Raw genomic sequence first — 23,493 nt, 5'->3', positions numbered from 1 at the left:
CATATACTCATATTTTCAGTTCTATTTTTCCTGTTTGCAACAAAAACACATACAGAAAATAAATTACATCTTTATTGTAGAATTCCCCTTATAAAGCCGACAATTGTTTTAATTGTATTAACATATATTAGATATAGAAAATATCATTGAAGTTAATATTTCCAAAAATACATGAGGAATTACCTTGGATGTGTTCTCTACCTGCATTTATCAGTATTTGATTGTTGGATATAGTTTACCAAATTCATTTAAAACTGTGCTTTATTGATAGTTGCGTGGATTTTTAATCCCTCTTATTCCTCTTATATATATTTGTGTGTTTATATATATGTGTATATGTATGTGTGTTTATATAAATCAAAGACAAGTATTTCTATCAAACTACTACTAACTGGTGCTAGAACTCACAAAAGTAAAAAAGAAAGACAGAGACAGACAGAAAAAAGGAAAATGTCCCTTGCATTTGAAAACTATGGAAATATATTTTAAAAAACATTTCATTAAATTTTTCCACAATTTAATTGTTTTTCATGCTTTACTCTCAGTTGAAAAAGTCGCAAAGACTGAAACTGGTACTAAAATGTTCTTCATGATAAAATTATTTTAGCATTTTCTACCTTGTCTTATATATATATATATATATATATATATATATATATATATATATATAGATATATATATATATATATATATATATATATATCATCATCATCATCATCATCGTTTAACGTCCGTCTTCCATGCTAGCATCAGTTGGACAATTTGACTGAGGACTAGCAAACCAGATGGCTGCACCAGGCTCCAATCTGATCTGGCAGTTTCTACAGCTGGATGCCCTTCCTAATGCCAACCACTCCGAGAGTGTAGTGGGTGTTTTTACATGCCACCTGCACGAGGGCCAGTCAGGCGGTTCTGGCAACGGCCACGCTCAAAATGGTGTTTTTTACGTGCCACCTGCACAGGAGCCTTATGAACAGACATGTTTTCATGGAAGATTGGATATGATGGACACTGTATGATGGTGACACTTGTTTACAGCTATTATATAATATTTGGGTAAGAAAACAGTAACACACACACACACATGTAACACCAGTTGTCAAGTGGTGGTGGGGGACAGTCGCAGACATCTAATGTAGTAGTTCTTATTCTGGGGGCCCATATACCTCTGGGGTTCCACCGACCCCTAGTGTCTGTCTACAGAACCTTGGGGTTTCCACAAAGCTAACAGTGAAGAAATCTGCGAAGTGTGTTCAAAACCTTGAAAGGCTGATCTGTAAAATATATAATTACTTAATTAACATAAGATAACTATTCAGTTAATTATGTAATTTAATTAGGAGATGAAACAGATAAGGGGAAGAGGGAATACATGGTGTGGCTGTGTGGTTAGACACTTGCTTCCCAACCACATTGTTCTGGTTTCAGTCCCACTGTGTGGCACCTTGGGCAAGTGTCTTCTACTATATTCTTGGGCCAACCAAAGCCTTGTGAGAGGATTTGGTAGACGGAAACTGAAAGAAGTTTGTCATATATATATATATATATATATATATGTATATATATGTATGAATGTATATATCTGTGTGTGTCTTTGGGCCTGTATTTGTCTCCCACCACTGCTTGACAACCAGTGATGGTGTGTTTACATTTCCGTAACTTAGCGGTTCAACCAAAGAGACCAATAGGATAAGTACCTGGTTTTACAAAACAATAAATCCTGGGCTTGATTTGTTGGACTAAAACAACTTTAGGACAATGCCCCTGCATGGCCACAGTCAAATGACTGAAACGAGTAAAAAAGATAAAAGATCCACTGACCTAATGGGCCTTATTCTCGTATAGGAGATTACCATGCGGTTTGAGGTAGCTTTTGCTGCTATTTCTAGCAGGTCAGGTGGTTACAATGAGGCTTCCTCTATCTTGATGATGGCAGTGGTGATGATGATGATGATGAATCATTAATACTGACAAATATTAGTGCAGCAACAAGTTATATGAGTCACTCCGTCGTTCAATGTATCGGTCTTTATTTAAAACAAACGAGAGATGAATTGAGAAAGATTTAGCTGTTGTTTTAGCATCAATAGGGTTTTTGGTGTTTTGTTGTTCTCCACCAATCATCAGCAGTTAGGCTTTGGAGTTTAGATCTGTTATGGGACCCAGGATTCATAAAGCTGGGGCTTAATTCAGTTTCCATAGCATTTAAGTGACTGGTATTATTATATGCTCCCTGACCCCAAACAGGATGCTGATCCCTTGCAGGGTTAACTTTCCAGATATTATTGGAATTCTTTAACAGCTGAGTGGGAGAGGAACAAGATGACATGAAGTGCTTTTGCTTAAGAACACAACACTCTGCCCAGTTCAGGAATTGAAATCGTGGTCTTATGATCATGAGTGCAGCACTCTAACCGCTGGACTACATGCCTTTAGAGAGAAAGCATGAAACCATTGAAGTTGTGCACACGCATGCGCGCGCGCGTGTGTGAATGAGAAAGAGAGACTGGGTCTTCCTGTATCCTTCTCCACCATATTGTCTCCATGGCAATGACCTAGACTAGGTCATTAGTGATGGGCTGCTTACATTAAACAAGCTCCATTTCCCTCCTCACCTTTTTTTCCTGTCAGCTAAAAAAAAAGAGAAGAAAATGCAGGGGGTCACTCTTGAATAAATTTAAGGGTACAGCCCAACCTGAGGTGGTGGTGGTGGGGGAGGGTATTTAGACTGGCAGCTGTCCTCCCACCACTACTACCCCCCGCTCCTAGCTTTACTGAGCACCTGCAACTGTTCGACTGTAGAACACCACTTAGTCATGTAACAACCGCAAGTCAGGTGCATTTAGTTCAGTTGTTGTTCTTGTTGAGCCAGTTAAACAGTTGCATCTGTTGTTTACGCAATTGACACATGACCAGCTGCGCAATGCTGTTGTTGCTGCATAGCTGTTGCTTTTGTTGTTGCATGTGTAAGGATGCTGGCAAAGCACTGGTGCACGTTATACTTACGCACGCACACACACACACACACACACACACACACATATACAGACAGATACATCTTTTTTATCTTTTACCTATTCCAGTCATTTGACAGCGGTCATGCTGGAGCACCACTTTAAAGAATTATTAGCCGAATGTATCGGCCTCAGTACTAATTTTTTGAAAGTGTGGTACTTATTCTATCAGTCTCTTTTGTTGGACTGTTAAGTTATGAGGATGTAAACACACCAACACTGCTTGTCAAGCAGTGGTGAAGATCACAAAGACACAGACACATATGATGGACTTCTTTCCATTTTTGTCTACCGAATCCACTGACAAGACTTTGGTCAGCCTGAGGCTATAGTAGAAGACACTTGCCCAAGATGCCACGCAGTGGAACTGAACCCAGAATTATGTGGTTAGGAAGGAAGCTTCTTTATTTCATTTTTATTGGCCATTAACCCTTTAGTGTTTAAACCGGCCATTACTGGCCCAGGTATTCTACATGTTTTATATTCAAATTGGCAATATCTAGCCTCTCACACCTGACCCACATTGTCATTCTAAAAATAAACAATCACATCATTGAAACCTCAAAGCTATAAGATAATGTATTATTAATTCAAAGCAATTTGAGTGAAAAAGTATTACATTTAACAGAGTAATCTGAACACTAAAGGGTTAAGGCCTTACAAAGAGGGGACAAACAAGGACAGACGGACATAAAGTAGCTGCGGGCTGGACACAGACATTAATGGAATGAAGGTAATAACATAAATGATGAAATATCAATGGGAAGGGCACCGGCGCCCGCCGACCGATAACCCCTCGAAAACTTTGTTCAATAAGTTCAATAAATACAATCAATAAAAATACATGTTCAATTAATCTTCTTCATCCGGGCCACCAAGCAAGTATCCTGCTGCCTGCAGGAAAACCTGCACTGGCTGGCCCGGATCAGTGGAGGCAAACTTGTCCTTGTCACAGCTTTCTTCCACTATCCGTTTTTCATTTTCACTGATGACCTCTGCATACACCTGCGGAGGCCAATATGGATTGTCTATAAGGACCGAGTCGTATCTTCGACGGGCCAATAGACAATCCAAAAGGAAGGAAGCTTCTTACCACACAGCCATGCCTATATGCTTATTTACATGTATGTGTATGTGTGTGTATTAGTAATGTGGATAAGTGTTTCGACAGTTCAGGTTGGTTTTAGAAGATTCATATCATTAATTACAGTTATTATTATCATCAAAAAGGCAATGAGATGGCAGAATCGTTAGCACACTGGACAGAGTGGTTTGCAGCATTTCTTCTGGTTTTACTTTGTGAGTTCAAATTCTGCTGAGTTCACCTTTGCTTTTCATCCTTTTGGGGTCATTAAAATAAGTAGCAGTTAAACACTGCAGTCGATGATTACATCAACTGCACCCCTGCCTCCTCCTCTGCAATTTTCGAATTTTGTGCTTGTAGTAGAAAGGATTATAATCATCATCATCATCATCATTGTTGTCAAAGTGGCAAGCTGGCAGAATCATTATCATGTCAGACAAAATGCTTTGTAGCATGTCTTCCATCTTCACATTCCGAGTTCAAATTCTGCCAAGAATGCGAAATTGTGATGGCACCTGTACCAGTAGATCACTAAGAGCACCATCCGAGCGTGATCGTTGCCAGAGCACCAGCTGTCTGGCTTCTGTGCCAGTGGCATGTAAATAGCACCATTTGAGCGTGATCGTTACCAACATCGCCTTCCTGGCACATGAAAAGGCATTCGAGCGAGTTTGTTGCCAGTACCGCTGGACTGGCTCCTGTGCAAGTGGCAGGTAAAATACACCATTTTGAGCGTGGCCATTGCCAGTACCGCCTGACTGGCCTTCATGCCAGTGGCACGTAAAAGCACTCACTACACTCTCGGAGTGGTTGGCATTAGGAAGGGCATCCAGCTGTAGAAACTCTGCCAAATCAGATTGGAGCCTGGTGTAGCCATCTGGTTCACCAGTCCTCAGTCAAATCGTCCAACTCATGCTAGCATGGAAAGCGGACGTTAAACGATGATGATGTTGACTTTGGCTTTCATCTTTTAGGGTTGATAAGATAATTACCTGCTAAGCACTGGGGTTACTGTAATCAACTTTACCCTTCCCCTAAAAAGTTGCTGGCCTTGTGCCGAAATTTGAAACCTTAAGATGGTAAACTTGCAGAACCATTGGCATGTAAGACATAATGCTTAGCAGCATTTTTTTCGGCTTTATCTTCTGAGTTCAAATTCCTTTGAGGTCAACTTCACCTTTCATCTTTTGGGCTCGACAAAATAAGTATCAGTCAAATACAGGGGATACTCCAGTTCCTTAAAAAAAAAAAATGCTAGACTTATGCCAAAATTAGAAAAAATTATTATTATTATTTAAGGTGGCAATCTGGCAGAATCATTAACACACTGGACAAAATGCTTAGTAGAATATCATCCATCTTTACATTCTGAGTTCAAATTCTGCCGAGGTCGACTTTGTCTTTCATGCTTGGGTGGGGGTGGGGGTCGATGAATTAAGTACCTGTCAAGTACTGGAGTCGATGTAATTGATTTACCCCTTCTCCCCCAAATTTCTGGCCTTGTGCCTATAGTAGAAAATATTATTATTATTATTATTATTATTATTACTGAGTGAGAGAGCAATACATGCCATCAAAGTGACACTGGGGTACAAATATCTGAAGCCCAGTATACCCATTGAAAGTAAAAACCAGTAGCACCGGTACAGAGCTCCTTCAAATGCAGTCACTATATGCGTGACTACCACTCCTGTGTGAGCCTCTACTGTCACAACAGGTGCTGCACCATCATCAGCAGCTGACACAATTTCTTTGGATGCAGATCCATTGTCTATTGGGACCAACGGATGCCTGCTGAGACCCCCTTCAGTCATGACTGACCATGGGATTGCACCTAGAAAGTTACCCTCCAAGGCACAAGTCTGGGCCAGGTTGTTTATGGAAGACCAGCAGTCACCCATGCATACCGGTCTCCCCTCACCACGCCACCAGTGTTATCCAAGGGAAAGGCAAAGGGGCCGATACAGCTTGGCACCTGTGACGTCGCAACTCATTTCTACAGCTGAGTGAACTGGAGCAACGTGAAATAAAGTGTCTTGCTCAAGAACACAACATGCAGCCCGGTCCGAGATTCGAACTCACAACCTCACGATCGTAAGCTCGACGCTCTAACCACTGAGTCATGTGCCTTCAATGGATACCTACTACAGCAATAAATGGTGTTGTTTCAACAATCTGTCTTAAGAATTAATATTATTACTTCTTTAATTAGTCTTAGCAATCAGTAGTATCGTGTAATCAATCAAGATTATTACTTCATTGATTAGTAGTCTTAACAATCATCATCATCATCATCATCATCATCGTTTAACGTCCGCTTTCCATGCTAGCATGGGTTGGACGATTTGACTGAGGACTGGTGAAACCGGATGGCAACACCAGGCTCCAGTCTGATTTGGCAGAGTTTCTACAGCTGGATGCCCTTCCTAACGCCAACCACTCAGAGAGTGTAGTGGGTGCTTTTACGTGTCACCCGCACGAAAACGGCCACGCTCGAAATGGTGTCTTTTATGTGCCACCCGCACAAGCCAGTCCAGGGGCACTGGCAACGATCTCGCTCGAAAATCCTACAGGAGCCAGTCAGGCGGTACTGGCAACGGCCACTATTAATCAGTTTAAGGCAGTGAGCTGGCAGAATAATGCTGGCCAAAATGCTTAGTGGCATTTCGTCTGTCTTTATGTTCTGAGTTCAAATTCTGCTGGGGTCAACTTTACCTTTCATCCTTTTGGGGTCAGTGAAATAAATACCAGTTGAACTCAGGGGTCAATGTAATCAACTTACCCTTCCCCAAAACTGTTGGCCTTGTGCCAAAATTCGAAACCACTGTTATTAATCAATTAGGATTATTATATCAGTAATTAGTCGTAGTGATGTTATTGCTTAATCAATCAGGATTATTACTTCAGTGATTAGTCATCAGTTGGGATTATTAGTACAGCAGTTAGTTTTAACAGTCACCATTATTGCTTAATCAAACAAGATTGTTTAGCAATTTGTCTTACCAATCAGTATTATTCACTCTTTAGAATTTAAACACAGCCCACACCTGACCCAAATATTCTATCTATTTTATGTTCAAACAGGCCAGATCTGGCCTCTCACACCTACCCTATAATGTTTTAAAAATAAACAGTCACATCATCAAAATCTCAAAGCTACAAGATTATGCATGATTAATTCTGAACATTTTGAATAAATAAGAAATTTCATTTGACAGAGTAATCCGAGTGCTAAAGGGTTAAAGAAGCTTTCTTGATGACTGTGGATGGATTTTCTTATTTCTACAAGTCTTTTGGTTTCCTTGTTATAGAGAAAAATTCTTTATGACTAATATATTGCAACGTCATGTGAGAGGCTGAATCCGAGAGTGCACCTGTACCAGTGGAGCACTAAGAGCACCGTCCGAGCGTGATCGTTGCCGGAGCACCAGCTGTCTGGCTTCCATGCCGGTGGCATGTAAATAGCACCATTGGACCATAATCGTTACCAGCGTTGCCTCCCTGGCATGTGAAAAGTCATTCGAGTGAAGTCTTTGCCAGTGCCGCTGGACTGGCTCCTGTGCAGGTGGCACGTAAAATACACCATTTTGAGCGTGGCCGTTGCCTGTACCTCCTGACTGGCCTTGGTGCCCATGGCACATAAAGGCACCCACTACACTCTCGGAGTGGTTGGCGTTAGGAAGGGCATCCAGCTGTAGAAACCATGAGAAATCAGATTGGAGCCTGGTGTAGTCATCTGGTTCACCAGTCCTCAGTCAAATCATCCAACTCATGCTAGCATGGAAAGCAGACGTTAAACGATGATGATGATGTCTCTACAACCCTTTAGCATTTTAACTGGCCATATCCAGCTCAAATATTCTAGCTGTTTTATGTTAACACTGGTCAGATCCAGCCTCTCACACCTACCCTACAAAGTCATTCTGAAAAATAAACTATCACAACATCAAGATCTTGTTAATTTAAAACAATGTGAACAAATAAATAGTTTGATCCTGACTGAACTGCCTACTCTTTGGACTTGCATATCTGAACCTCTTCTCGAACTTTCAGCACTTCTCCTCATCCATATACCAGCATTCCACCCAGATTACCACTTGATCTCCTGACTCTACCTTCACAGATTTCACCGAATTTTTTCATTGAATAAATAAACATTACATTTGAGAGAGTAGTCTGAATGCTAAAGGATTAAAGAAGTTTTCTTGACAACTGTAGAAGGATCTCCTTATCTCTGCAAGTTTTTTGGTCTTGTTATAGGGAAAGATTCTATTCGCTGCTAATATACTGCAACACCTCCTTGGTCATTTAGCATTTAATCTGGCCATATCTGGCACAAATATTCTATTTATTTTGTATTCAAGCTGACCAGATCCAGCCTCTTTGACCTACCTTACAAAGTCATTCTAAAAATAAACAATCACATCATCAAGAATTTTGAAGCTATGAGATAATGCATGATTAATTGAAAACTATATGAATAAATAAGCATTACATTTGATGGAGTAATCTGAATGTTAAAGGGTCAATCAATATTAGCTGTCAGAGTTCTAGTAATGAGTGTCATCTCGTTAGTAATAAGTATGGATGGCCTTAAGAGACATAATTATTGTCTGGGCCAGCCTTTTGTGTCCTGATTTCTGATCCTCTACCCTCCCATACCATCCATCCTATCACGAGATTTTTCACCTAACAAGATATGGAACAGGGCCTTAGAGACCTAGGGCCCTGGTTGATGATGGGTAGGTCTTGAATACTAAATGGTAGTATGACGTTTCAATCAGAGGAACGTGTTGGTTGCATCTATGTGTATGAATGTGTAGACATTACATTGAAGTGAGATAAAGTCTAGGACAAAAAAGTTGTTGTAGTAGTAGCAGCAGTGGTTGTGGTGATGCCACTGCTTCTGAATATAGAGGCAGTGTTCTGTGGGACCTGATACTCTTCTTGTTGCTAACCCTTTAAATTTTCCAAATAAGGTTTATTTATTCCCAGGAATCTAACCAGCCCACTTATGCGTAACATTCCTTCTTTGGATACTAAACTCCGCTTGCGAAAACCTGTTGAAGCAAGTGAAATCGAAATCGAACTAAATTTGTAGACTGGCACCCATGCCAACGTCTTCATTGAAAACTAAACTCGGCTTGCGAAGACCTGTTGGGGCAAGTGAAAGCGAAATTGAGATGGCACCAGTACCAGTAACTCATTAAGAGCACTGTCCGAGTGTGATCGTTGCTAGAGCACCAGTTGCCTGGCTTTCGTGCCGGTGGCACGTAAATAGCACCATTTGAGCGTGACCGTTACCAACATTCGAGCGTGACCGTTACCAACATTCGAGCGTGACCGTTACCAACATTCGAGCGTGACCGTTACCAACATTCGAGCGTGACCGTTACCAACATTCGAGCGAGATCGTTGCCAGTACCGCTGGACTGGCTCCTGTGCAGGTGGCACGTAAAATACACCATTTTGAGCATGCCCGTTGCCAGTACCTCCTGACTGGCATTCGTGCCGGTGGCACATAAAAGCACCCACTACACTCTCTGAGTGGTTGGCATTAGGAAGGGCATCCAGCTGTAGAAACTCTGCCAAATTCAGATTGGAGCCTGGTGTAGCCATCTGGTTTCACCAGTCCTCAGTCAAATCGTCCAACTCATGCTAGCATGGAAAGCGGACGTTAAACGATGATGATGATGATGATATCATCATCATCATTATTATTTAGTGTCTACTTTCCATGCTAGCTTGGCTTAGATGGTTTGACTGGAACTGGTAGGCTGGAGAGTTGCACCAGGTTCCAATCTGATCTGGCAAGGTTTCTACAGCTGAACGCCCTTCCTAACGCCAACCACTTCAAGACTGTAACAGGTGCTTTTTACGTGCCACCAGCATGACACTGACAACAGCAACAACTACGATTTCACGGGTGCCATTTTGCACATACATACAATCATACATATATGTAGTTATGTATATGTATGTGAGGGTGCATGGCCAAGTGGTTAGGGTGTTGTGTTCATAATTGTGAGATCATGGTTTCAATTCCTAGGCTGGATAATGCGTTGTGCTCTTAAGCAAAACACTTCATTTCATGTTGCTCTGTGATCACTTTGACATCTAGCATGTGTTATGCAGTGCACCTGTTCAGGTAATGTCAATTTGATGGAGGGAGTAAGCTAATGATTAGCTCAAAAGTTTGATCACTATGAACAAATAATTTGTGCAGGTCATTCAGCAAAAACTGAATACTCATATGTCATCTTCGACAGGAGATTCCAGCATGTGTACGCATGTGAGTTAAGAAGTTTGCTTCCCAACCACATGGTTCTGGGTTCAATCCCACGCTTTACTCTCTCTTTTACTCTTTTACTTGTTTCAGTCCTTTGACTGCAGCCATGCTGGAGCACTGCCTTTAGTCGAGCAAATTGACCCCAGGACTTATTCTTTGTAAGCCTAGTACTTATTCTATCGGTCTCTTTTGCCGAACTGCTAAGTTACAGGGATGTAAACACACCACCATCAGTTGTCAAGTGATGTTGGGGGGGACAAACACAGACACACAAACATATACACACACATACATATATATATATATATATATATACATATATACGACGGGCTTCTTTCAGTTTCCGTCTACCAAATCCACTCACAAGGCGTTGGTCGGCCCGAAGCTACAGTAGAAGACACTTGCCCAAGGTGCCACGCAGTGGGACTGAACCTGGAACCATGTGGTTGGTAAGCAAGCTACTTACCACACAGTCACTCCTGGTAAGTGTCTCCTACCATAGCCCTGAGCCAGCCAAAGCCTTGTGAGTGGATTTGGTTCATGGAAACTGAAAGAAGCATGTCGTGTGTGTGTCTTTTGTATGGTTTGGTGTCTCCTTGTATTGACATTATGTAATAGCTGTAAAATGATTGTCCCTGTCATACGAGTGGTCTCTTTCTGATACTGAGCAAGAATATGTCTTGCTATGGGGAAATATTACCTTGTTTGGAAACAGGTGAGGGTTGGTGACAGGATGGGCTTCCAGTCATAGAAAAATTTGCCTCAAATAAACTTCATCTGTCCCATGCAAGCATGGAGAAATGGATGTTGAGATGGTATTGATGACAACAACAGTGAAGATGATGATGGCAGTGATGATGATAATGACGATGGTGATGACGATGACAATGATAATGTTGCTGCTGGTTTCCATGAAAATTCTGTCTTTTCGTTTCACTCGCAAGGCATTGGCCTGAGGTTAGAGAATAAAAGAAGACACATGCCACCGAGCCCATGGTGCCACTTTGCAGGACAGAACCCTTCACCACATGGTCACAAAGTGGTATTCTTAACCACACAGCCCTGCCTACCCTCCTCCACTCCTCTAAGTACCAGAATCAGTTTCATTATCACCTTGACCTTCCTTCTCTCACCACATATCTGGCTGTGTGCCAGTGTGAGAAAAATCATTATTACTAATATATAATGGTACTTTGTACTTTAACAATTGTTGCTTCTCTGTGTGTGCGTGTGTCTTACTAATCTTTCATGGCAATCGGCATTATCAACTTACCAATTATGTCTACAAATACTGGGTGTAGGGTGTGTGTGTGTGTGTGTGTGTGTTGTTGTTTATTTTCTCAATTGTGCATAGAAATGTAGTTTTAGGAATCTACATCAGTGTCGTCACTATCATCGCTATCGACAGCACTGCCATCACAACCATCGCATATCACCAGCAACATGAATGTTGCCAACATTTCGATGCCACCACCAACACCATCACTACCAAAGCTGCCGCCAACACAAACACCATAACTACCACCAACACCACCGTCATCAACACTGCCACCAACACCATCACCCACACCACCGCCAACACCACCACCACCAACAACAACAACACCACCATCACCACCACCATCACCATCACCATCACCACCACCACCACCACCACCACCATCACCACCACCATCACCACCACCATCACCACCACCATCACCACCACCACCAACACCATCACCACCACCACCATTACTAACATCATTGCCAACATCGTATGTCACCAGCAATACCACTACCACCACCACCACCATTATATAACACCATCAGTGCTAACATCACTACAACTACCACCACCACACCCTTGAGATAAAGATGATTCTCTGGAAAGATTAAAGCATTGAAATACCAAAGAATTCATTAAGAATGCTTGGATGGTTTTGTTAGTGCGTGAGGTGGTGGCAGTGGTAGTAGTGGTGGTTGTGATAGTGGTAGTGGTGGTAGTTGTGTGGTGTCATTGTAGTGGTATGGTTATTATAATAGTTGTGGTGGTGATAATACTATAGTTATTGTAGTGGTAGTAGTAGTGATGGTGTGGTAGTCATGGTAGTGGTATGCTTATCGTAGCAGTTGTGGTGGTGTGATGGTATGGCTGTTGAAGTTCTGGGGGTGAGGATGTTGTGATGGAAGGGAAAGTGAAGTTTTGGATTCTTTCAAGAAAATTTATGGAATTTGGCAATATTTTTACAGTTGTTACTGTCATGTGTTGTTGTTGAGGTAGTGGTGGTGGTGGTGGTGGTAGTGTTGAAGTTGGTATTTTTTTGTGAGGTAGTGAAAATGGCAAAAGTAGTTTATATATGAATATATGTATATCTATATGTAGGTATAGTAATAATAATCCTTGGATGGAATTTATTTGTAGGAGTGGCTGTGTGGTAAGTAGCTTGCTTACAAACCACACAGTTCCGGGTTCAGTCCCACTGCGTGGTACCTTGGGTAAGTGTCTTCTACTATAGCCTCAGGCCGACCAAAGCCTTGTGAGTAGATTTGGTAGACAGAAACTGAAAGAAGCCCGTCGTGTGTATATATATATATATATATATATATATATATATATATATATATATATATATATATATATGTATGTATGTGTGTGTATATGTTTGTGTGTCTGTGTTTGTCCCCCCAACATCGCTTGACAACCGATGCTGGTGTGTTTACGTCCCCGTAGCTTAGCAGGTCGGCAAAAGACTGATAGAATAAGTACTAGGCTTACAAAGAATGTCCTGGAGTCGATTTGCTCGGCTAAAGGTGGTGCTCTAGCATGGCCACAGTCAAATGACTGAAACAAGTAAAAGAGTAAAAAAGAGAGAGAGAGAGTAAAAGAGATATATATGTATGAATATGTGTATATGTATGTATGTATATGTGTATGAGGTCTTTTTGTGTGCACAGTCTGTGACAGACCATGTCTGTCCTTGGCTGGCCTCAAATCTCACCTGCGAACCCATGGAAAACAAACTTCAAACAGCTATTCTGACTATATGTCTGTGCACACGTTTGAATGTGGTGTATGCCAGAAGGTTTGCAAATCCAATGGGGGTCTTAAAAGACATGTTAAGATCCACAATGAGCAGAACTTACCTGCAGGTATTGGTAGTTCAAATCAGAGGTGCAATCTGTGTGGGTGTTTTTTTAGAACATTGTCTGGTTTAAAAAGCCACATCAGACGCCATGAAAGGGCTAAGGTGTAGGTGCAGGAGGTGGTCAAACTCTGTGTAAGGAGTAGACAACCACCACCATGAGGTCTGATCAATGAGTATCTGAACTGGTGCTATAAAAACAAAACTACAACACATGCCAATTTGACATTCAATCTCCTTCAAAGTAGGCCCCTTCGGAAGCCACACACTTAATCCAGCATTGTTTTCATTGTTAGAAGCATTCCTGGAACTCATTTTCTGGGATAACCAGCAGCTGCCTCATTGTATTCTTCCTTTCAAACGGGGTTAGATTTTTGGAAAGAGGGAAAAGTCACATGTGGCGAGATCTGGGGAATATGGTGGTTGTTGGACCTGCGGAATGCTGTGCCTAATCAAAAACTGCTGCACTGAATGGACAAGTGTGTTGTCATGGTGCGATTGCCACTCACCGGATGCATGCAATTGTGGCCTTTTCCGAGGAATAGCATCCCGCAAAAAGTAATGGTAGTACTCCTTGTTTACTGTCCAACCAGGTGGAGCATACTCATGATAAACAATCCCTTTATAGTAAAAAAAATGGTCAACAGTGTCTTCATATTGCTTTGATTCATTCATGCTTTCTTCGGTCTTGGAGAGGTTGGGGGTCTTCCACTGCGAAGACTGAGCCTTTGTTTCGGGGTCATAGCCATAGACCCACAATTCATCACCTGTTATGACCATTTACAAAACGTTTTCATCATACTCAACACAATCAAGGAGATCCTGTACAATTAAAACCCAAGTGTCGTTTTTGGTCTGCTGAAAGCAGTTTTGGCACAAACTTGGCAGACATGCGTCTCATACCCAAATCTTCAGTGATAATGGACTGAACTGAACTGTAGCTAATCTGCACATCCCCTGATAACTCATGACTAGTGATTTGACAATTATCCCTCCCTGTTGCATGCACATTTGTAATGTTTTTTTCAGTTCTGCCTCTTGTGTGTCTTCCAGAATGTTCATCACTATCAACATTTTTCAGCCATCTTGGAAATGTCTGAACCACTCGTACACATGTGTGCAGTTCATACACTCCTCTCCATACACTTTCTGCAACTTTGCGTAAGCCTCTGAGCAAGTATCGCCAAGCCTTTGGCAAAATTTGATGCAGATTCTCTGCTCAACTCTCTCTGTCATGGTCAATGTGACAATCACACGCTACACACTTCCCTTCCAAGCACTGCTGCAAACAGCAAAAGTGAGCTAGAATGTTAAAACTTAGTGCACATACACAGCAGAGTTCAAAGTCAATCTTTGCCTAGCAGCTTCACTCTGCGTGCTTTAGCTTTGTTACTATGGCAACTGTCCAGATACTTATTGATCAGTCACGTGTGTGTATGTATGTATGTATCATTATTCTTTAATGTTTGTTTTCCATGCTGGTATGGGTTGGACTGCTGCAATGGTTATATGTAATATATGTATATGTATATGTGTGTGTGTGTATATATATATTAGTTTAACCCCAGGCAGCAAGACCTACTGAAGAGAACTAAGACTCAGAGTTCAAAATCATGTGACATGGGTATATCTACAAATTCATTTGCGTCTTGCCACCGCAATTTTAGGTTGGCTTTTTATTCGATCCTCAATTTCATTGGCTTGTTAAATTTTCAGTGTTATTGTGTTATTTGAGTATTTTTCGACTCTTATTTCTAGCAACACTGGTACTATCTTGTATACTTAATTTCATATATTTAAAATTTTGGATATATATACACACACACACACAGACACACACACACACACACACACACATAATATATATATATATATAATTTTTCAAAGTAAACTCTACATGGATATATAAACTTCGGTGTTAAATCTCTTTTTTAAATGTATAAATTTGAAACTTTGTATATATATATATATATATATATATATATATATATATATATATATATATATATATATATACACACATACAACGGGCTTCTTTCAGTTTCTATCTACCAAATCCACTCACAAGGCTTTGATCGGCCTGAAGCTATAGTAGAAGACACTTGCCCAAGATGCCATGCAGTGGGACTGAACCCAGAACCATGTGTTTGGGGAAACAAGCTTCTTAGCACAAAATTTTTCTTTATCAAAAATCTCAACAGACTCCAGTGTTCTTCATACAAAGATAATTAAGGTGTGTGTATATATCTCTTTGCTATTTCCAGTGTCAATGTTTCGATATTGGGGTCTAGAGACCAACTTTGCGTCAACAGCCAGGTAAAGAAGGAGACCAACAAAGCGGATAAGGTAAGAACCTTGCACCAATTCATCTTCTGGAGTTGTATTACAGTTTTATCTGTAGAACTATCAAGTCATTGTATTGGTGTGGAAAAGTGTTGGAGTTTTCTACAGTCACTTGTACACTTAATGTATTTCTCACACAGAATCACCACCATTATTATATATACCGTAAATCCTCGAGTATAGTCCACCCTTGAGTATAATACGCAGGGGATCTTTAGGGGGCTGTACCTCTGAAAAACCCAAACCTTGTGTATAATACGCACCCCTTCTCTAAATTGAGTCAAGGACATCTATATAACATCCTTGGTTTGTAAACATATATACGGTAACGTCCTTTACTATTATTGTATATATAACATAATGCAAACGTGTAGCTTTTTTGTGCATTTTGTTTGCAGAAAATAAAGAAATAACAGTAATAACGTAAGTGAAAAGAAAATATGAAGTAAATTGCCTTTACATATTTATCACTTAGAAAATTTTGCTTAGAAAATATTTTTCATTTTTAACCTCGTATATAGTACGCACTAGAAATTTTGAGCTTTAAATTTTGGGGGAAAAGTGCGGATTATACTCGAGGATTTACGGTGTATATAAAGTATTCCAGAAGTAACTATTTCAGTGGAAGCAGGCAATTTTTTAGAAACTCACTCTTATTTATGTTTTTCGTGTTTAATATGTATTAGAAGTGTTTCGATTTTTAATTTTGTTTATAATTTTTTCAATAATTTTCTTTTCATTCATGTTGGATCCCACTTAGCTGTACATGACAGCTTTCTTTTTTTTTTTTCAATTTAGCTGCAATGATTTTCTCTACATCTGTCCCCAGGATGGAGCAATAGTTTAGTTGAACTTAAAGAACGGATTCAATTAGCAATACAGGAGATAACTCCTGAAATGCTTCAAAATGTGTTAAGGATAGATTTTAAATTTTGCAGGGATATAGACGGAGGACATGTTGAAAAATTTCAATAAAGTTTTCGTGTAAGATTTATAAATCTATTTGTTTTGGTGTCATAATTAAATAATAAACAAAATTCTGTCAGTTTTTAAAAAACATTTGACTGATTTCATTGAAATAGTTAACTCTGAGACACCCTGTCTATACCATGTGATTTGACTCTGTGTGTGTGTGCAGGTGTGTGGAAAGAAGTTTGCTTCCCCACCATTTGCCTCTGAGTTCAGTCCCACTGGGTGAAACCCTGGGCAACTCTCTTCTACTGTATTCCAAGATTGGCCAAAGCCTTGAGAGTGGATTTGGTAGATGGAAACTGAAAGAAACCTTGCCAAATATTCATATATATATATATATATATATTACTTTCAAATTTTCACACAAGGCCAGCAAGTTTTGGACAAGTGGGTAGGTCAATTACATCATTCTCACTGTACTCAACTGGCACTTATTTTATCAACCTTGAATGGACAAAAGGCAAAGTCAACCTCAGTGGAATCTGAACTCAAAACATAATGACCGATGAAGTACTGATAAGCATTTTGCCCAGTGTGCCTACAATTCTGCCAGCTCACCTTATATATCATCATCATCATCATCATATATATATATATATATATATATATATATATAAAGAGTCTGCTTTAGACGTTTTTGCGGTGAAATCTCTTGCTATATTGGTAACGATTACATGTTTTTCTATGAACACACACACACACACACACACATATATATATATATATATATATATATACATATATACATACATACATACACACATACATGTACATACAAGGTGCAATGGGTAAATTGTCACCATTTTATATTTTTAATTTTGTGCATACACATTGTTTGTTTTTGATTTTGTTGACTACACAGTATAGTAGGGTCAGGTGGGCACCGTCTGTGAGAAAAACAGCATCATGATGCAATTCACTCTTCCAGAAATTTGGAAATGACATGCTGTACTGCTTGGCATTCACGCTGGAAGCTCCAATTTGGTAAATATATCTGTTAAAATGAGATGTCTGCGTTATTTTCATTTTTGTGTAATTTAGATGACAGTTTATTCACTGCACCCTCTATATATATATATATATATACACACACACTAAATGTGTGCGTGTTACTATCTGTTTGTTTGCCTTGGCTTCTTTCTGTTTCCGCCTATCAAATCTACTCACAAGGCTTTGTTTAGCCCGAGGCTATAGTAGAAGACACTTGCCCAAGGTGCCATGCAGTGGGACTGAACCCGCCACCATGTGGTTGGTAAGCAAGCTACTTACCACACAGCCACTCCTGTGCCTATACACAGACACAGACACACACACACACTTCTTTCAGTTTCTGTCTACCAAATCTAATACATTCATATACTCTTTGAAGTGGTTGGCATTAGGAAGGGAATACTGCCATAGAAACCATGCCAAAGCATACACTGGTACTCGGCACAGCTTCCTGGCTCATCTGTTCATGTTGAACTATCATCCAACCCTGTCCAGGGCTAAAAAAACGATATTAGATGATAATACTGACAATGAAATATTCTTAACAATGCTTTGCCTTACCAAAGTTTCTAATAGAAGACACTGGCTGCAGTTTCCACTCAGTGGGATTGAACCTGGACCCATGGGATTGGAGAAGGAACTTCTTGACAGCACAGCCATGTTTCTATCTATATTTGCACTCAGGGAATACAAGTTTGCTGTATATATACAAATTACGAACTCCCTCATCTATGCAAACATTAATGCGTCATATGTGCACTCACGCATACACACACACACATGCATGTGTGTGTGTGTATAGTGTATATGTATAGATATAAATATATATATATATATATATATACACATACATATATAAGTATATATATATATATATGTGTGTGTGTATATATACTTATATATACATTTGCATGTGTATATTTATGTATATATGTGTGTGTATTTATATATGTATATTTATATATATGTATATATGTGTGTGCATAGTTATACATTTGCGTGTGTATATATATGTATATGTGTGTGTATAGTTATATATACATTTGCGTGTGTATATTTATGTATATATGTGTGCGTATATATATATATATATATATATATATATATATATACACACACACACACACACACACACACACACACACACACACACACACACACACACACGTACAAACATATATACATGTACAGAAATACTTATATACACGCACCTACACACACACAAACACACCTATTCACTCTTAGTGGATGTGTATACGTAGATGACAAACTACGCACATCTTCATCTCTCCAGTTGCTGCTGCAGATTTTCAAAAAGTCATCACCATAGAAACGCCAGCATTTATCGTTCTTTCTGTGTTTTCTCCTCTGTGTCATTGACAGTGGTCGGTGCAGTCTGTTGCTGCTCATAGTACTCAGCTGCCCCAATATATCATTATATATGCACATATGCAAGTACCGTACACGCATTCACATTTGTATGCATGTAGATATACATATGCACACACACACACACACACACACACACACACGTGTGTATGCATATATATATATATTTCTCTGTGAGTGTGTGTGTGTGTGTGTATATATATATATATATATATATATATATATATATATTATTCAAATAAGTCATCATTATCTTCTAAAAAATAATGATGAAGTGGCCAACAAACATAATCCAAATAGGCAAAATATATATTAACAATCAGAGTACCATATGCACCTGTTTGCTAGAAAGAAGAGTTAAAACTCTCCAAAGCCTCTCATCTCTCACTATATATAAACGCACACAGAGATTGTAGCATGATGGGGTACTGAAAAGTTCCTGGCTTTGATTAAAAGAAAATGCAGGAGGATCAGTTAATAATGATTTTATTCAACATATTCCCCTCTCAGATGCTTAACGGTATTTGGTCTGTCTTGATGTTCTGAGTTCAAATTCCGCCAAGGCCGACTTTGTCTTTCATCCTTCCGGGGTCGATAAAATAAGTACCAGTTGAACACTGGGGTCAATGTAATCAACTCATCCCACCTTCTACTAAAATTGCTGTCCTTGTGACAAAATTTGAAACCACTATTATTATTATTATTATTATTATTATTATTATTATTATTATTATTATTAAGGCGATGAGCTGGCAGATTCGTTAGCACATCAAGTGAAATGTTTAGCGGTATTTTGTCCGTGCTTACGTTCTGAGTTCAAATTCTGCCAAAGTGGACTTTGTCTTTCATCCTTTCAGGGTCGATAAATTAAGTACCAGTTAAGTACTGGGATCAATGTGATCAACTGTCCCTTTCTCCCAAATTTCAGGCCTTGTGCCTATAGTAGAAAGGATTATTATTATTATTAAAGCAGTGAGCTAGCAGAATTGTTAGCAAATCAGGAAATATGCTTCTCAGCATTTCTTCCAACTTTATGTTCTGAGTTCAAATCCCGTGGAGGTGAACTCTGCCTTTCCTCCTTTTCTAGGTTGTTGTAATCAACTAGACCCTTCCCTAAAAAATTTCAGGCCTTGTGCCTATAGTAGAAAGGTTTCACGGCTTAGTGGTTAGGATGTTGCACTCACAAGCTCAAGATCGTTGTTTCAATTCCTAGACTGGGTTGTGCATTGTGTTCTTGAGCAATAAACGTCATCTCACGTTGCTCCTACACCTGATGCATGGTACACCATGCACCTGTCATGGAATGTCGATCTGAAAGAGAAAGTGAACTAATGTACAGCACTTACATTTGACCATTTTAAACAAGTCAGTTGTGCAGGTCATTCAGCAAAAGCAGAACACTCGTATGTTGTCTTCGACGGAAGAGTCCGTCATTTATAGTAAGAGATGGGGTGAGGTGGACAAAGAGAAAAAGATGGATTGACTCCAGTACATGACCAATACTTCATTGATCCCACAAAGGGTGAAAAACAAAGCTGACTTTGCTGGGAGTCAAGAGATTTGAAAGTCTATCTAATGCTTTAATGATTCTAAAAATGGATAACCCTATGTATATATGTATGTAATACATAAATACATACACATTTGTATACATACACACACACACACACACACACACATATACACATACATACCTTACACACACATATATATATATATATATATAGACACACACACACACACACATATATATATATATGCACATATGTGTATGTATGCATACATACGTGCATATATGTATATATAATGTATGTATATATATATATATATGTATATATATATATAAATAATATATGAGTATATGCGTATATATGTACATGTATGTACATACCTTCATCTACATGTATATATAGATGCATATCTGGGTACATGACGTTGCAAAAAAAAATATGTATATATACTTATATATTGCTCCAACATGGTCACAACCTTAGGCCTGAAGTGTATAAAGGAATAGAAGAATATATGTATATATTATTAGCTTTTTTTATTATTAATAACAGTATATACACACATACATGTATATGTGATATTATATACACTAACATACACACATCTACATATTTTTCCCTCCTAAAGGATCTCCTTTTCATATGATCAGTGGGTAGAGGTGTTGGGTTTTATTGTTGGAACGGCCCCTAATATAATGATTAACATGTTATCGTATTAAGCGATTTAATGTTTGGAAGAACCAACCCCTATGGGACTTGAACTCAGTACCAGATGCTGTAAATTGATTGATGTAGTTTATTTATCATCAGCTTTATCTATTGGCTTCGCTATATTTGTGCACGCTTGCACACACAGACACAATCGGTCGTGCACACACACAACCACATTTGCTCACAACTATATACATTCACACACACACACACACACACTCAGTCATGCGCAGGCATGCACATGCACTCACACATGCAGATACACGCATGCATGCACATATCTACATTTACGCACATATATTCACACAAATACTTATATTCATGCACACACACACACACCCATATTCACACCCACCCACACCCATATTCACACACACACAGCCATATTCAAACATACATTCATGCACACCCCTATTCAAGCATACACACACACACACACACACACACCCATATTCACACATACATGCACACCCATATTCAAGCATAAATTCACATATACGTGCACACACCCACCTATATTCACATGTGCACACACACATTCACACACACCTATCTATGTTCACACGCATACATCCATATTTACACACACTTCCATATTCACACACACACACACCACACACACACACACGTACACATACAGGTGTTTGAACATGCTTATGTACACAAATGATTAGATGTTTGGATGCTTAGGTGTTGGTGTATGTGTGTGTGTGTGTCAGTGCACGAGTTTGTGTGTTTTACAAAGTGTGTGAGAAGCATTTATCTGTTAGCTACATGTTTTTCAAAATGTGTACGCATGCATGTGTGTGTGTGTGTGTGTGTGTGTGTTCTTATACATGGAGATGTTTAAATGTCTCTACACTTGTGCGTGAGTGTGTTGAGCATGGTCATATGTGTGCATGAGACATTGTTCTGTCTAAGCTCATGTTTCCAAAAATATGCATGCATATGTATACTTCAGTGTTTAGGTGTGTGTGTGTGTGTGTGTGTGTGTGTGTGTGAGAGCTTTGTTATACATGGAAATGATTAAATGCAAAGATGATTAAAACAAGGTGAACATGCACATTTTCATCTTGCACTGATACTAACATACATGCATGTATAAGGAAGCTCTCTCACACACACACACATACACATGAAACATGTTAGATTATACACACAATGTGCATGCATGCACAAGCGCATGCATATTCACACACATGTACGTGCATATACACACATACAGACAGACATTTTTTCTTTTATTTTATTGTTTCACTCATTGAACTGTGGCCTTGCTGGAGCACCGCCTTGAAGAATTTTAGTTTGACCAAATCAACCCCAGTACTTAGTTTTATTTTTAAACCTGGTACTTATTTTGGTACCTTTTTGCTGAACTGCTAGATTATGGGGATATAAACACACCAACACCAGTTGTCATGTGGTAGTGGTGAGTCAAACACAGACACAAAGACATACACACACACATAAATATATAGCTATATATATATATATATATATATATATATATATATATATATATATGTATATGTTATATATATATATATATATATATATATACACACACACACACACACAATGGGCTTCTTTCAGTTTCCATCTACCAAATCCACTCACAAGGCATTGGTCAGCCCACTTTGGTTCAGTCCCACTATGTGGCACTGAACCTGGAACTATGTGGTTGAGAAGCAAGCTTCTTACCACACAGCCATGCCTGCACCTATATATATATATATATATATATATATATATATATATATATATATATATATATATATATATATATACTAGCAGAAATACCCGGCTTTGCCCGGGTTAAAGAGAATAATGAAATCTAAAAACGCCGTCTAGACTACGCAACCCTCAACTGTTAGTAGCTACGATACCATATTTCTACATTAATAACTCTCCATTCCATGCCAGCATGGAACATGGACATTAAGTGGAATGCCAGTCTCTCATCTAGGAGGGCCTTGAAATCAATGTTACCAACTGGGGACTATGTGTGTCGTAGTGATAATAAAAAGACCCAAAGGAGGTCTGCAACGAAATAATTTTACTCAAC

General features: G+C 39.2%; 1 protein-coding gene across 1 annotated transcript in view; it reads left to right on the top strand.

Annotated features, from left to right (window-relative positions):
* Positions 1-23,493, top strand: part of LOC106872619 (regulator of telomere elongation helicase 1 homolog) — a 169,714-nt gene that overhangs the window by 15,807 nt on the left and 130,414 nt on the right. Inside the window, exon 5 of the mRNA XM_089340714.1 lies at positions 15,777-15,858. Coding sequence (XP_089196840.1) covers positions 15,777-15,858 — 82 coding nt within the window. The remainder of the gene's footprint in view (positions 1-15,776; positions 15,859-23,493) is intronic.

This window comes from Octopus bimaculoides, chromosome 23 (assembly GCF_046866305.1).
Source record: "Octopus bimaculoides isolate indiv1 chromosome 23, ASM4686630v1, whole genome shotgun sequence".
In the NCBI taxonomy this organism is placed as follows: domain Eukaryota; kingdom Metazoa; phylum Mollusca; class Cephalopoda; order Octopoda; family Octopodidae; genus Octopus; species Octopus bimaculoides.
The sequence above is the reverse complement of the archived record's forward strand: the minus strand, read 5'-3'. Positions and strand labels throughout refer to the sequence as shown.